Below are 17517 nucleotides of genomic sequence, written 5' to 3' on the forward strand. Positions count from 1 at the left end.
GCAAGTCTTTGCTTTGCCTTTGTTGCTTGTAGAATGCACCCGTAGGGTCACCCCTTAACTACATTAACTACAGAAGACACAGGCAAAGTGACCAGCTACCATTTGTTTTCAGTCACACTGGGCATTTTACAGTGACACCACGTGAAATCGATTTTATGCAAGTGCTCAGTGATGCAACACGGTGACTACCAATCTAAGTGAAGTAGCGTGATGTAATCCATATTGGGTGTTTCGGCATCATTTATTAATGGTGTTCATGTTATTGATTTATACATTATTTAATAATTTGTAAAACTGCTGAACATAATTAATAAATGATTACTACATATGTCAACTCTTGAGTAACTGTTAGTTAATACTTATTACTGCATTAACTAATGTTAATTAATGAACTCTTACTGTGAAGTGTTACCACGGAGGGTGCAGTGTTACTGTTTTGTATGGTTTGGGACAGTGTACTCAGTGATACACTGCTGTCAAGGTAATACAAACATACAAACAAACAAACAAGCATCTGTGTGGTTTTCAGAAACAGTTACTTTGAAACATAGATGAGCTACAGAGTGAATAAAACAAATGCACGTCTGTCACTTTTCAAAGTGCAAACACTGTTTCTTAAATAGCATCACCTTAAATTAAAATCATAGTTTGCAAGAATGCATGAAGAAGGCTGTAACAGATGTAGGCACACTGAATAATCGGTTCACATACTGCAAGCCTTCGGCAGGAATCAACAATCGTCTCGACCGCTGGGATCAGACTGAGGTCTCCACGTGATCAGAGGTTTTTATGCAGATGAAAACAGTTGCTTTGGCACATTCCCTCCAACATCTGCATGACAAGTGGCATTCATGGCATCTGAAAAGATGTGATATTTAGCATTAATGACAGTAAATGACTGCAGATTCATCCACACAAGGTGCAATATTCTGACGCAAGTGTAATGGCACCAAATAATTTACATCAAGTAAAACACTGGTCAGTTAAAACTGCTGTCCAATCAAAAGCTGTCTTGATGCTGCTGAACTGTGAGGCAACCAAAACAAAAGAGGTTCCTCAATAGAGGTGGCGTTCTTATTAGCTGGCAGGGCCACTGGAGACAATATGATCAAATTTGTACCTACTGAAGTATAAACTGTTCTAAAAACAGAGTGGATATGGTTTTCTCTCAACTATAAGACCATACTGCACGGTACAAATGGATTATGTTCAAGTGATTGATTGATCTGTGGAGCTTGTATTTGAGCTCCTGTGCTCACTAACCTATGCTTGGCTAATGCCCGAATAGGGTGGGTGGTAAACGTGTTGAATCAGACGTGACTCAAATCCCCAAGTGTACACATCATGAAACCAGCAAGGGTAACTAAATGTCACTGTCTTCATATAACCCAGTAGGGGGGCAGTAAATGGCCATGTCAGAATTGACCGTTTTGAAAGTTGAGTTTTTGTGCTCATAAATGATGTGTACCGATGTTCAAAATGGTTTTGCAACAATGTAAGGGGTTGCTCAGATGGTAGTGAACAGCTACATCTCAATGAAATTAGCAGATCAAAGTTTTCTACCAAATATTTTTTTTTTTTTAGGTACAGGACAGACAACACTGGTTTACCCCCATTCAGATATTTATGATAATTAATTCCCACATTAAACACAGTACTACCTCCTTATCTGCAAGGAATCTCTATGTCTTTGCATTTCTTGCCACCATGCATTGTGGGGGTGGTACTGTTTCGCCATTGCCGAGTGTAATCGTGGGATTTCTGACAAAATCCATTCATTTTCTGCTGCTTGTCTGTTCGGGTCACAGTGGCAGCAGACCAGGAAACTTTCTCACACTTATCCATCTTCTGCCAAGTCCTCTAATTCCAGTGGTGGGCACAGTTCCACTAATCCGCTAACTGCTAATTATCAAAGCTAACATTTTCATTAATGGATTAGCTTTCTAGATAACTCTGAAAACCATCAGTGGATCAATTAGCTTCTGATAACTTTTAGACCGCTAAAATACTTTTGCAGGCATAGTTATGTTATTGAAGCTAACCTTTTGGTTAGCTGTGCCCACCACTGTCTAATTCTTCCTGGGGGATTCCCTAGCCAGCTGGGAGATATAATCCCTGCAGCATGTCTTGGGTCTTCCCCGGGGCCTCATACCAGTTGGCTCTTTCTTTACCACGAAGGTCCACTGCAGCATCCACAGAAGAACAGGCAACAGCATCAGCCCCAATCAATCTACTGATCCTACGCACCATTTTACTCTAACGTGTGAACATGATAAACTCTATTATTCTCTACATTTTGCACCAAAAGTGAACAATTTAATGTAATATCTCCTTGACATTGCTTAAATAATGAACCAAATGTTTCCATTATATTTTAGAACCCTTACTGATACTCACCAGCTATAATGGAGTCTCCTTTTTGTAGTTAAACCCAGGGTCTGATCCATCGATCTGCAACTTCAGAGCTTGTTTAAGGCTTAGCTCAGTTTCCCCTATGGGATAGGCATCGAGAACATCCTGGCGGCCTCTGTTCTGTACAGTCCGAGGAACTGACACCCTACCCAGGAAAACCTGATTGCCCTGTAGGTGATAGTTGGGGTTGGTCATTATGCCATTCCGCTTCTTCTCAGAACCACTCTGCTGCTGGATGAACAAGTGATCTTGGCTTTGCCCCCTTTCCTGCTGATTTGACCCACCAACCATGATCTTGCACTGGGGATCCTTCACTGCAATGTTTGCTACTGCTTTGTTGAAGGCAATTCGCTTATCAAACTGGGTCATCTCATACTCTCTAATCTGACCTTGGGTTGAACTGTTCTTGACTTTTTTCTTGTCCCCCAATCCTCCTTTACTATTTGATGTCCCTTTTCCAGTCTTACTCCCCTTTGTTGATTTAAGACCAGGTTTTAACTGAGACCAGTCAAAATCAGTGGATGGAGAGGATGGTTGCTGACCAGTGGATTTTGTTGTTGAGGAAGGGGACACAATAGACTGTCTACTTCGACTGCGGGGAAGCGAGTGCTGTTGGATTTGTTCTGTAAATGTTAGTCCGTGAAAGCTGTCGATGGGCACAGTCTGTGCTGTGGCAGTGGACGATGTGGTTCTCAGGGAGGAATTCTTTGAACTCTTGAGAGAATTATTTGAAAGGGAAGATTTCTGCCTATCTACGGTGGAATCAGGGGATTCTGACGGCGAACTGAAGGCATGGACGGGTCCATTATTAAGACCACGTCCGGATGACTGTAAATCTCCAGCTCCAGTGCTACCAGAGCTACTTGATTTGATCGTGAGGGACTGCATTTTACCGGTCACAGCCAATGGAGTTTTTTCTTCCATGGTGTGTACAGGGGAGGGGTTACAACCATTTAGAGTTGTTGCCCCATACTTTTCCAGAAGTTTTATGATCATTGTATGTCCACCTTTTCCTGCCACTCTCATTGCTGTGCGTCCAAACTGGTCAGCATGGTTGGGATCGGCACCGTTCTCAAGAAGAATCTGCACAACATCTATATGGCCCTCCTGGGCTGCTATGCCGAGTGCCGTTGCACCCTGGTTACAGGTGTGATCCACATGTGTGCCACTCTCTATCAAAAACTGAACCACCTTTGTGTGGCCTTGCCAAGCAGCAGACTGAAGGGCAGATCTCTTCTCATTGTCACAGGCATTCACGTCAGCATGACAGCTAATCAGCAGCCTCACCATCTCAACATGCCCTTGCCAGCAGGACACGTGGAGGGCCGTTCTACCCTCAATGTCACAAGCTTCCACATTTGCTCCATTGTCGAGAAAATACTCCGTCATGGCCAGCTGATTCTCAAGTGCCAAGATGTAGAGTGTCGGACGTCCATCTGCATCCTTGTAGTCTATGTCGGCACCATGGCTCAGCAGCAGTTCAACAATGTCCCTGTGGCCTTCAAGTGCAGCCACCCTGAGAGCATTCCTTCCATCATACCCCCTCTGGTCAATGCATGACTTGTTTTCCAGAAGAATTTGCACACAGTCATAATGTCCCTCTTGTGCAGCTAATATCAGAGGTATTCTGCCATCGTTATCGACCTCTGTGCAACGTGCACCTTGCTCAATAAGAGCATCACACACTTGGCGGTGGCCCTCAAATGAAGCCATGTGCAGTGGGGTCCAGCCTGCATCATCCCTGTGATTCTCATCCAGACCTCTGTCCAGCAGAGTTCGAACAACTTCCACGTTACCCTGAGCAGAAGCAATGCTCAGCACAGTCCTCCCCTCGCTGTCAATGCTGTCCACAGCAGCGCCCCAGAACAGTAAGGTGTTGACAACCGAGGCATGGCCCATTGATGCAGCTGCAAGAAGAGGGGTGCGACCATTGTTGTCCGTATGATCCACATCAGCTCCACCTTCCAGAAGCAGATCGACCACATCTACATGTCCTTCATAGCCGGCCACAAGGAGAGGGGTCATGCAGTCTTTGTCACAGTGGTCAACCTCTGCTCCCCTGTCGATGAGAAGGCTCACAACAGAAGCATGACCTTTACTAGCAGGAACACAGAGAGCTGCAACCGAAAGGGCAGTCCTCCCATCTACATCTTCATGATTAACTTCGGCCCCATGGTCCAAGAGGTGCTCCACAATCTCTCTGTGGCCCATATATGCTGCAGCAATGAGAGCTGTTCTTCCTTCATTATCTGCCTTGTTAACCTCAGCCCCATGCTGAAGAAGGTTCAACACAATATCTTCATGACCTCCCCAAGCAGCAGCTCTCAACGCAGTCCTACCATCAGCGTCAGCACAATCCACCTTAGCGCCAGCATAAAGCAGAGCAGATACAACTTCTGAATGGCCACCCCATGCTGCTGAACGGAGAGCAGTCCATCCGTCATGATCTGTGTGGTTTATGTTGGCCTCAAAGCCAATTAGGCAGTTCACCACTTTGGTGTGCCCCTGCCTTGCCGCAAGGGTAAGTGCCGTTTGTCCGTGGTTGTCCTCGAGCTCCATGTTTGCCCCTCTAGATATGAGTAAGTTCACCACATCAAGGTTTCCACTGTATGCAGCACTGGCCAGCAGAGTTCTTCCACTTGAATCACATTGGTTCACAGACGCGCCGTTGTCAAGTAATGTACGAATTGAGTCCTCTCTTTCCAAGGCCTGTTGTACAATACACGAGGCATGGTCATCCTCATTGTTGACGTGAGCACCAGCTTTAACGAGAAGTTGCAGAACTTCCTGTTCTCTTGGTATGGATGTGGTTAGTGAGTCTTTGGCAGGAGTTCCATTCCAAACCATCCAAAGAGCCAGATTAAATGGCTCAATTTGCAGATTGGAATTAACAAGGTGTAGTGCAAATTCCTGCACTTCAAGTGGTTTAAGCTGCTTTGCCCTGCAGGTGTAACTCATCGCCAGCATCCTGTGCCCTTCTGCTGCATTGCACAAGTACTTCTGTGTGCAATGCTTCACATCCAGGAGCCATTCAGCAAAACTATAGTGAAAAAGGATTTTAGTCCCCCCAAGGCCATCGATCAACAATGTGGTGAGAATGTCCATCTTCTTCTGAAACTCTTCCATGGTCAGGGTCATGTTTTTGGTCCAGACTGCATGGTATAGTTCTTTGACTGTGAGCGGCCTGCAGGTTCCAAGGATTACATTAAGGATTGGCTGCACTTTTGCAAACTGTTTTCGTACAAATAATCTCTGGCACAGCCATAAGTAGAGGCCATTGAGAGTGCCAGGGATGTCACGGATCTCACGGAGCATGATGAAATTCTCCACCACACCATCCAACACGCGTTCCAGATAGAGGAAGCAGCCACTGCTTTTGATGTGGAGCTGGTTGAGCATTTCGGCAGTCTCCTTGGTCAGGTGCTGCCTGAGGGCTTCTTCCTGGTCTAGCCTGTGGAGGATGTACTGTTGGACATCCTTGACGATGTAAGCCTTGCGCAGATCATCAAGACTGATTTTGCGAAATCCTGTAGAAAAAAAGATAAAAAAAGATGTTAGACAAGTACTGCTGAGATAGGCTCCACCACCCCACCTCCATGACCCTTAATTGGAGTAAGCAGGTATAGAAAAAGGATGGATGTTAGACAAGTATGCAGTTAAGAGTCAGAGTAAGTATAACTTGATGAACGGCTGAGAATAAAGAACATCTGATGGTGACTCTGATTACTCAAGAGTCAAAATCTCAATTCTAACCTTTGCCTCATACCCAGCACTGATCTACTCATCTTTTCATTTGATAATTAGGTCAAGATGACCTTTAATTTCCTGGGGTGTAGGATGATTATCAGCAAACTATGTTGTTAGAAGATAATCTTCAACACAAATTACCAGAACACACAAAAAATGAACCACATCAGGCACAACCTTCTGCTAAATGCACAACCTGTCTTTTCAACCTTATACCAACAAATCTGTTTAAGGGCCTGTGGCCTACAATTGAGCCTACTGTACTGCAAATTGTTAGCCTGTCACTAACCTCAGGATCTGTTAATAAATGTTTTAAATCTGCAGTGATTAAACCAATACTTAAAGAAATATTATAGGACGATATCAAATGGTATGATCTCCCTGCAGGGATAAAACAGATGCCATAGACATTCAAGTCCAGACTAAAGACATCTATTCTCCCTCTTGTATGACTAGCATCCTGGTGTAGTATGGAACTATGCTTCTTCTTTCAATTCACATTATTAGCAGCAGAACAGGTCTCATCCTCACTAGATGTAAATTTTAGGTCTGTTAGTGGAGCACAGGGCTAGCTGCCGGTAACCACCTTCATAATCTCTCTGCTTCTCTGTTGATTTACTGATGGTGACCTAATGCCTCAGGTGCAGTTATTTCTGTCCGACTGATTCTGCTCTTTTTCTTCTCTGCCTGAGGCACTGACGAGACCTTTAATGGCCTTTAAAGAGACTGTTTTTGTTGCTCCTCTGTTTCTTCTGTTTGCAAGGACATACTTATAACATTTGTAAAATCCCTGTAACTGTTGGAATGGCCTAAGCAGTGGGTCACCTTTCTGAGTCTGGTCTGCTTGAGGTTTCTTCCCCATTGCCTCCACAGGGAGTGGAGACAATGAGCAGAGGGCTTACCACTGTCACCTGTGTGCTTGTTCTGGGGGTTGGAACGGTTAGATTTTACTTGTCTGAAGCGTCTTGATGTAGTGTCGTTGTGATTTGGTACTATATGAATAAAATAAATGGAACTAAATTGAACACTTTTTACCAAAATTTAAGCAACTTTAACTTTTGATCCCTGTGCAAACTGAAACTAATTAGTCATTATTTTTGCTGTTTTTACCTCAAAACTCCATAACATTCAATCAAAGATAATCCAAACTGTAACTTCTTGGAATCCCTATGATCAGACAAATCCCCCTGCAGTTCCCAGAATGCACCGCGGCACCAACAGAGTTCTAGCATTTCAAAGTCATGTAAACAATGGCTAGTCACAATGTGGATGGTGCCGATTCAGCAAGTTCACGAGCGATTATGATGATGACACATTCTCTCAAGTTGAGAGGGTTATCTAGAGGAGGTGTAGCACCTGTGATGAACTTTTTCCTTGCCTCGAAATTGTCTTGTGGTCCATACTTCACGAGGTGTGTCTACATTGTGCTCTAAACCGGAACTCTGCTGAAACCCACCTCTCACGTGAGTCACGGGCCACGAGAAGGCGCGAAATTCACAACTGCAAAACACTGAATATTTGTCAAGATGATGGGAGCATTTTTAAATTTTGATCCCCGTGTAATCCTTCATTGACTGCTACCTGGCAACAGCTACCACCCTGGAATGGCTATCAATCTTTTTTCAAGCCCCTATAGATAGGTGACAAAAATGTCATATAAAAGGTTTTGCCACCCTCAGTGATAGTGACAACCCTATATCCAGTGTAAAAAACAAAATCAAACTTGTGCCAAATCAAAATTCAGATTATATCAGATTTACTGCAGTAAACCTGAGTGAAAAAGTGAGCAGCCTAAAAAAACTTACTATGTCGCAGAGATTTGTAACTCAACCGACTCAGTGAGCATCAATGTTAGTTACAGAATGAAACAGTGATTTGCAGGGCATGCATAGGATTAATGAAGTCAGTCAGTGGGCCAGTGGGTCTGCAACATTTCCTCAACGACGGTGTATTCAGCCCTGAAATTTTGGGTTCTGATACAGGTGAGGACCACTCAACATCGTATGCACAATGACTATAACCGAAAATACATACAGACAGGCCTATCAGGTTCGTTGTTAAACCTTTTTGCAAATTGCAGGGCTGCATGTTGTGGTCACGGATGCACATGCCGGGGGGTGGGGGGGAGGTAACAAAGGAAGGAAAGCCAATTGCTCCACCTGTGGCGCATCAGTCACCTGTCAAACATCCCTCCAGTGTCTTATTATCATGCTACATGCTTCCAGCATAGATCTTCAGAAACTTTTTGAAAGGAGATGAAGGAAAAAAAAATAATCAGAGAAAAGAATTATCTTTAATGGGAATTACTCTCCAAGATGTGGAAAATAGCTCCTTAATGGCCTGAGTTAATGGGCACAAAGTGAACTTTCCTCCGTGATAAAGCAATCTGTTCATGGTCTGAAAAGCCTGCTGCCAAAGGGCACTGAGACATTTTTGCATACTTTTATTTACAGTTCCCATGGCTTTCAGCTCCAGTCTCACGGGGAGGGGGATGATTGTTCTTTAAATATCTCAATAACTTGCAGCACCGCTCCAGTTTCTTCCATCAAAAAGTGAGACAAAACACAGGCTTTAATTAATGTTAAATTAAAAGATCAGATGGTAAAGTTGAAAATAATTCTTACGGATTCCAGAAAATCTTTGTTTATTTCCACTTCTACAGCAAACGGTGTTGGCTTGATGATATAATCCAACTTTTCCCTGTACATCATATGAATCACACTCCATCACAAAGCCCGAGGCAACACTCTGTTCATCCGACTGCTATTGTGTGGGTTTGAAAACGCCGTGAAATCATATTCCATGTGGGGCCGGCGGTAACAACACCTGGCAGAGAGATAACAGACCTGATGAGTTTAACAGGAGCTGCAATGTAGGCGCTGACAGTTTGGATAACAGATTCTGGTAAACAGAAGGAATTCTGGCTTTTCAACACACTGCAACTCTACTCAGAGGGAGTCATGATAATCGCATTTCTTATTTTTTAGCCACATCCCAGACTGATTCAAATTTTTGAAGAAAAAAAAAATGTGTCAAAATGTTTGAAAACATCATCATACATTATTTATCTGTGGTCCTTGATGGGTCAAACATACTGTATTTCCAGAGTATTTTTACAAGTTTGGGAGGGCCTTCAACTCATACTCCAGTGCAATTTTAAACACAGTTTTTGTTCCTGGCTTCTAAGTGTTATATTTCAACTGCTTATGTCTAACGTCTATGGAAAAATGACTACATTCAGCACAAACTTTGATTTTTTTTTTTTTTTAACGTTCTAGAAAGTTCTAAAAGTTTCTTGAAATTTCTAGATAATTCTGGAAACTTCTAGAAAATTCTGGACAGTTCTAGCAGTTAACGAATATTCTAGAAGACTACTCAGTAGTAGTGAAGGTGAATGGAGAATATTCTTGAAAACAGACAAATTTCAAAATATTGTCCTGATCACAGAAGCAAAGTTTCTGTGGAATAACAGCTATTTTCTATTTATTTAAGGCATAACAGGTTAGGAAAACACACTGTGTACCCAGGAACAAAACAAAAATAAAAATTTGTTACATAGTGTAATTATAGTAATTATTATTGATTTCTTTTGTACAAACCAAGTTAAATAACATCCAACATATTGTCCATCATGTTTTGTTTTCCATCTTGCTTATTTTTGGTAATTAACAGTTCTTATGTTACACATCACATGTGGCGGGCTTCCTGCATAAATCCACTGTTCACATTTCCATGTTGCTGTGGGTCATCAATCTATGTCCTAGCTGAGTCAAATAACATCCAAAATGTTGCCCATTAGACATTTATTTGTCCATCTTGCATACTGTTGGAATTTCAAAGTCCTGACGTTAAGCAACAGCACAGGCTGTGGTGTGCACATGTGCTACACTAAGTTCCTGTCTGTTGTTAAACTCGCCCCAGTGAAACGCTGAACTTAAAATTGACTTCCATTGTGATGAAAAAAGGTGTGATTGATACTTTGGTGTGACTTATACTATGGAAAATACAGAAAGTCAGATATAATTGATTACTTTGGTACGTGAAACCTAATTTTTGTTGAAGCAACAAATTACCCTCTGAATTATTTTATGGCTCAAAGTTGCCAAACCCAGAACATAAGGGGGAAGTTTAAGAGAATGGTGACTTTGATGTTATAGCAGAAGATAAAGTCAGTCCCACAGAGGTCCTGATGGACACTGGTGCTTATCTACAGATTCCATAGTGTGAATTGGAGTCTATAACTTCCCTTGTATGAGAAACCAGTCCAACACAGGATAGTTCCCCAGCAAAGGCCAGTACCTAGCAGAGAGGCCAATGATGTGCCTTGTCAAAGGACACAGACAGGCAGTGTGACTGGGAGTCAAACCCAGGTCTACATAAGGGGTAGCCAGCTCCTTATCCCATTGAGCTACCTGCTCTACTTCTCAGTCTAAAGGGGAAAAATGCTTTTGCTCTTAAATCTTAACTATGTAGGGTTAATCTCCGCTTCTCCACAAAACACAAAACATTTAATGCACAGTGATGTCTTGCATACTGTATATTTGAGACGTCCACTGGTTATAAACACAGAGGACTGCTAGACAAAACTCAAAACACAGATATTAACACACAAAGATTACAGTTACATTTTGGAATAACATAGAGGTGATTTTACTTTTACTTGCTCAAGAATGACAGAAAAATGTTCACAAACTTTGAGCTCATGACCAAGAACTGTTTAGAGGAATGTCTCGAGAAAGTGGCAAGCATACATTTAACACCGTACTACCTATGTTTAAAATCAAGATGGATCTGGGCATGGAACTGTGTTCTTTGGACTCCATGGTGACAACTCATACATCTTCAACACTAGTTTCAGTCAATAGTGTGAAATAAACAGACGTTGCATGTCTGTAGTGCCTGATTATTCTACCTGGTGCTGCACACAGCGTGGCGCAAGTTGATACTGATGCAGCTGTAATTTTCAAACCTAGTGTCCACGTTCTTTAAATCACAATATGTTGCCTTGCTCGAAAACATCTTGCATGAATCCACTGTCTCAATATTGGGTTTCACTGCAATGTGGCTCCGGCGACTGCTTAACAGCTTGGGACTCCGGTGAGGGTGGTCGCATCTCCTCCTCTCTCCTCTATCTCTGCTCCAACCTTCAAGTCCCCTACTTCACCTGACTGTGAATTCTTCAAACTATACTGGATTAACCATGGAATTGATCAGCTGGTCTCTGAACGCTATTGACACCATTTTTTCAACAAGGAAATCAGGGCCGGGGAACCCTGCGTCCCCAGATGGAACCTCCCCTGCGGGCTATGTTCTTGACTCTTGGGAGACATGGCGTGTCACATGCTTTGTGCCATTCTCTGTGGAGGACATCGAGGATTTATTTATATTCGGTTTTATTGTAGGAGGGCTGGTACTTATTGGTTTATGTGCTGCCCTGACCTACCAGAGAACTGGCAAGACGGCTGCTACCAGAACCACGAACCCTCACCTGTCCGTCATGATTAATGAGTTGGGCAAGATGATACATTCTCAGACTGCATTAACCCTTGAACTGAGATGCAAATTGGATAACATCTCGGAGCAAATGCAAGCCTTGCAAAGGAAGATGTCGGAGACCAGGGAATATTTATAATTGGCTCTGGTTGTTCATGTGAGCTGTAAAGGTGTTTTCACTGCTCAACCATAAACATGGCAGGCTTATTAGCCTCTGAAGGACAAAATGCCCCATTGTTTTCCTCCAGAAGAATTTTATGGCCTTGGTGAACTATTCGGCTGCCTTCTTTCTTATCTTCTGTAACTCCAGCACACACGGACAGAAACTGACTCATTTGCCACTCACACATGGACAGAGACTGAAAGCATGCTCCCACCCCTCCTTGAGTCCCCATGCACCACCCCATCCCAGCCCTCACTCACGCCACTCCCTTCCCCCTCTGGGGTGCCGTGCAGTTTTAACTGCTGTAGCTCCCCATTCCCCCCCAAGCTGGTGGCAGCATGACTACATGTTGCTGCCCCCCTGCCCCCCACACACATCGCCTCAATTCGGAAAATGGACTGTTTCAAAGTTTAGTGCGCATAAACAATGTCAAATGCAGTGGTGGGCACAGTTCCGCTAATCCGCTAACCACTCGAAGCTGATGTTTTCATTATTGGATTAGCTTTTCAGATAACTCTGAAAAGCATCATCGTACCAATTATCTTCCGATAAATTTTGGCCCAATAATTTTTAGATCGCTAATATGTTTTTGCAGACGAAGTGAATCAAGCATTAACAGCTAAAGACCTTTATTAAGTCTGATACCAAAAGATTTCAGCACTTACCTGTTAAAGGTTTTGTAGTAAAAAAAAAACACTGTTCTCTGTAAACAGAGGACAGCTGGTTTCAGGAGAAACCGCTCTATCCTCTGCAGTTAGAAAAGAGCTGGTCACAAGATAATTCCTCTTGACACCATACCAACTCACTGGCAATATCACCCAAGTCATCCAGAGGCATATAGTTTTAACTTATGGTTAAAATTTTAATAAAACTAATTTTGGACATGTTATTAAAACTAACATCACTTCTGAAGTTTTATAAAATGAAAATATCAGCTATATGTTTTATTTTTAAAGTACTGCACTAATTTTGAAGGTTTTAGTGTGGACATGCTGTGTGCAGGTGGTGCATTATGGGTAATCCTTGTACAGTCACGACAGGAGAAATGCATTTGAGACACTCTGATCAGGCGCCACATGGACAACAGCATTAAACTCTGTATATTGTGTCTAAAACTCTCATGAATATATTCTCTGGGTTTATAGATGTTGTTACTTGTTACTGTGTTTGTTTTAAACGTCAGAAGCAGCTCAGGTTGCTTATCGAATATTTTCCTGTTTGCTCTATGGTCTCTACTGCCACCTACTGGCCAGTAGTGTTCATGGCAGTATTCGCCCTAAGTATTGAGATATCCCATAAGCTATAATTCTTTGCATGCCTGATATTTGTTGTAGCCTCTTGCTGTAGCTACAGAAAAAAAATATACATTCTGGTTGTATAATGTTAATTTACAACTGTCGTCATGGATTCTGTTGTTTAAACCGCAGAACTCTCTGGCACCAAAAAAACAAAAAAACAAAAAAAAAAACCTGTATGCAAAGGAATATGGGTATGGGTCTGAGCGTCTGGGCGCCAGTAGATGGCAGTGTTCTATGCATTTTAACCCCAGTTACATCAGATGGTTGTCAAATCACAACTTGACTTAGTTCTGGCTTTAACAAATTGCTTTTTTTTCCCACATATAATTAAAATGGCATATTTTACAAAAGCACAATTAATACCAACACACACGTTACGTCCCATAAACGTGTTGGCTTTTACATAGAATGAATGAGTCAATCAATCAGTGTTAGTGGAGGCTCATTTTCCCATAATCCCTTTGGCATCTGTCTGTGTTTGTTATAAAACTTCAGAATTAGTGCATTATTTAAAATTAAAAGATATGTGTTATATTTTAACTTTGTACAAATGACAGAATTGACAATAATGGAGTTATTCTACCAGTATGAATTTTATTGATAAACCAAACCATAAGTCAGCACTGCTTTATTTTTCAAGACCTCCGCCTCACGGCGATGCTGTTATTGAGTAGAGAGTTGAGCTTCGCTGCTCCTCTCAACTGCTTTGCTGCTAGAAGCTATGTAATAAACAGCAGCTTCCAGCAGTGGGCAGGGCGCACAAAGACAGAAGTGCTGACTCATTGTTTGGCTCCGTGGTTGCCTTTGATACTAACAGAAGCGATTGTGGTGTTAAAAATCAAAATCAGCTTGTTAGTAGGTCCAAGTGTAGTGGAGACAATACTGAAAGTTATCGTTAGCTGTAGCTTCCAATAAATTTTTGGGCGGTTTATCGGTTTAGCTTTATAAAAGATAACTTTTCAGTTAGCTGATTATCTGTTATTGAAGCTAACTTTTTGGTTAGCTGTGCCCACCACTGGTCAAATGTATATGTGTTGTCTTTAATTCTGACGTGTGGCATTATTACGGTAAACAAGTAATAATTGTGGATTAATTGCTTTATCCTGTCTGTGGTAATTGGAGTGTGGATGTAATCTCGTTGTTGTTGCACTCGTGTAATGACAATAAATCTCATCTATCCATCCAATGTATGACAAGCGCCAATGTGATGGGCTTATTTCATTTTAGGCTTCAAATAAGTGCAGGACTAAGGTGACTAAACACCACCCCTTTGCACCCAGCACCTTGCTCTGCAACGCCAGAGACGGCTCTCTTCATGGGTCCAAATTTCCCATCTTCAACGCAGGTCAATGTAGCTCAGCAGAGGGTGATGTTACACTGGCGGTGTTTGGTGTCTAGCAATGGTCCACTGACTTACTACAGGGTGTAGTTCAACTTTCCCAGTCTGAGACCAAGCGCATTTGTAGTGCTCTCCGTGGAGCAGTAGTGGAGGTTGGCAGAGCTGATTGTCAACTTGACATTGGAGACGTTAAGTGACGTAACCCATATGAACTTGACATGTCTCTGCGAATCTGTCACTTGTTACTGGTGCATCGTCAAGACAGGTTCTACGTATTAATTGACATTTCTTCATATTTATAACATAATGGATCCAGAGGAGATGGTGCATCCAGTCAAGCCTTCAATCTTGACCAGCGGAGGAGAATGGAGCAGTAATGGCACAAGTTCCAGCTTGAATGGTCAAGATTTAAGCATGTTGGAAATTTTTCCAAGACCACAACGAACATCAGCGTTGCCCAACTGATTGCTGACTAAGCTCCTGTGGATTTGGGCATACCTCGGCACTAGTCAACGTTTAAATCAAATGTTCGCTCCCAAACGCCAGACTAATCATCACAGTGTGAAGAGGTTCTTACTTTGCACTCTGGTGGCCATGCCCAAATGCTTTATTATCTTCCAAAAAAAAAAAAAAAAAAAAAAATTTGTTTTAGCTTGACGGTTTAACTTACTGGCCTGTTCTATTTCCTTTTAATGATTTGTTGCACACCAACTTTCGGCTACTGCACAATCAAAAGTCCGTCAACACATGTTTGATGGTCTTTAATTCTTGTTTAAAAATGTGTGATCCCTTGCCCATGTGTGACATTCTTCAGTCCTGACGTCATGAACTCTTCCTGTTCCTTCTGGTCCTGATCCTTCTTTGGGCATTCTGGGACCGGTCCAGCTGGGACAGGATACACACTAACTGTGAAGGGGAAAGAGGTCATTAAAAGGGAAAATAAGGACAAGAAGACTTCAGGGAACCTCAAAGAAAAACTCTTCTTGCTCAGCATGTGACTCCAAACATGATGTTTTGCTCTTGTTGAGTTGAATTTGTGGTATTCAACAGGGGACTATAAAGGACGGTGTCTGGGAGATGTGATTTTATCTTAAGTATTTTCTGGAGGGAATAAAAGAAAATGTTTCTGTGCTGTAGTTTGATAAACAGTTTCTTCTGCATTCCACAGGCACTGCAATTATAAAGAGAGTAATGAAAAAGCTGAAGGGGTGAAGCCATAACAGACGTTTGACTGGGATAAGAACCTCACTAGCATTTTAAAAGAGGTCTTTTTAAGAAAAATCTATTTTTACAGACTAGAGGGGAAAATACAAAGGATTATACATGCAGCCAACTCCAGTCTGAACAAGCCAAAAAGTCCTTGTCTTTAAATTACGACAAATGGTGCATGATGGCCTCAAACTTGCTCTTGAGTCATCAGCAGATGTCGGTTCATCAAGTCTGCATGACAACCGTGAAGTTAGTGGCATCATCACAGCACTACTGCTGCACATACATGTTCACCATTGACCTTTTCTAGAAACCCTTTGCGATTAGGTCCAAGAGTTTAAGGTAAAATAAAGTGGAGACAATGAAGAAAACAGCAAATTGTTCTCGTGCTGAACAGATGATATTTCCATTGCTGCTCTTTTCTAATGCAGCATCATATTATAGAAAGGCTTTAACCTCCACATTATTTAAATACTTCAGGACAGAGCCGGCCCAAGGCATACGCCAACTACGCGGTCGCTTAGGGCCTCCACGCCACCAGGGGGCCCTGAGAGCACTGAGACGTATTTATAAAAAAGTAAATATATACCTGAAATTAAAATAATATTGAATAATTTAAACAAAATTGTATTACACCCGAAAAAAATAAATTCATTTTGACAAAATACCAATACTAGGTTAATTGATGCCTCCTGTTGGCTGCTGCCACCGTTGGGCAAATTTAGATGCATCGCTTGGGTCAGGTGGTCGATGACTAATCGTGAGGAAAGAAGTGAGTGCAAGTCATGTCTCAGAAAAGAAATTATCCCTCTGGAGCGGAGAAAAGAAAAAAGAAGTTGGAAGACGAAAAAAAACAACAAGACAAAGGTAGGTTTGCATGTCCAATATTACAATTTTTGTGGTCATTATTTGCTCGTTTAGTGTAAAGTGCTTTAGGTGTCTTAAAGTCAGAGGCGATTGCTCTAAGACTGCAAGGGAAGCTCAGCTTCCCTTAAAATGTCAAAAAATAAGTGATCAAATATATACTGTTGTGTGTACATGTCATTGACTAAATATGCGCTACAACGCGCTCAACTTTTGTTCAGAATCAGCTTCTTATCACAGGTAACGACGCGGCTTTCCTCTCACTCAAACCCGCAGCTTCACAGTGCTTTAAACAGTGTGGACGCTGAGCGTCCACAGAGAGTTCAATAGCGACACAAAGCATGCAGCGAAACGAGACGAGTCATTGGATAAATGCTGGGCTTTGTCCCGCCCATCGGACGCTCAGCGTGTCTGGGGGTCTATGGGGCAGTGGGCTGGCCTCGGCTGGCCCGAACGCTCAGCTTCTGCATGATGATTGGATGATCTGTCTGAGGCTGAATCCCTTTTTGATTGACAGCGAAATGAGCAAATCAGCGATCTTTTGGTGTAAACATCCGTGGGAGCATTTTCATTCTGTTCTGAGTTGAAACAGAGACTTTCCTAATCCTCTTAGCGGCATTTTCTTTGTTAAAAACGACTAGCGACAAATCGAGCTTCTATTTCTGGGTTTTTTTTTTTGTAGCTGCTTGTGTTTGGAGACTGACTTCTATCACTCTTTCTGACTTCTATCGCAGTTTCTGTCCCTACCGAGCAGCGGTTGCTGCTGAGCATCTCCACCGTCACAACGCACTCACAGGCGGACACACTTCACATTAGCCTCGCGCCAATCCCAGCTAGCGAGCTAGCTAGGTAGCAAGCTGCACATAATGGCAGACAATTTGAATGTTGTGGACCGGATTTTGGCGAAGCCATTTGATAGTCTTCCTTACGAAGAAAAACTTAAACAGCAGGGCAGATCAACTCCTCAGATTAATTTGGTGCAAAAGGTGGGG

At 42.4% G+C, this 17517-nt stretch overlaps 1 protein-coding gene across 2 annotated transcripts in view; it reads right to left on the bottom strand.

Moving 5' to 3' along the window:
* Nucleotides 1-421: 421 nt before the first annotated feature.
* Nucleotides 422-17517, bottom strand: part of ankrd50 (ankyrin repeat domain 50) — a 98304-nt gene continuing 81208 nt past the window's right edge. For both annotated transcript variants that reach the window (XM_034182182.1, XM_034182181.1), the window contains exons 5-6: nucleotides 2396-5939; nucleotides 422-857 (exon numbers count right to left, since the gene is read on the bottom strand). In XM_034182182.1, coding sequence (XP_034038073.1) covers nucleotides 2401-5939 — 3539 coding nt within the window. In that variant the 3' untranslated portion in view covers nucleotides 422-857; nucleotides 2396-2400. The remainder of the gene's footprint in view (nucleotides 858-2395; nucleotides 5940-17517) is intronic.

This window comes from Thalassophryne amazonica, chromosome 11 (genome assembly GCF_902500255.1).
Source record: "Thalassophryne amazonica chromosome 11, fThaAma1.1, whole genome shotgun sequence".
NCBI lineage: Eukaryota > Metazoa > Chordata > Actinopteri > Batrachoidiformes > Batrachoididae > Thalassophryne > Thalassophryne amazonica.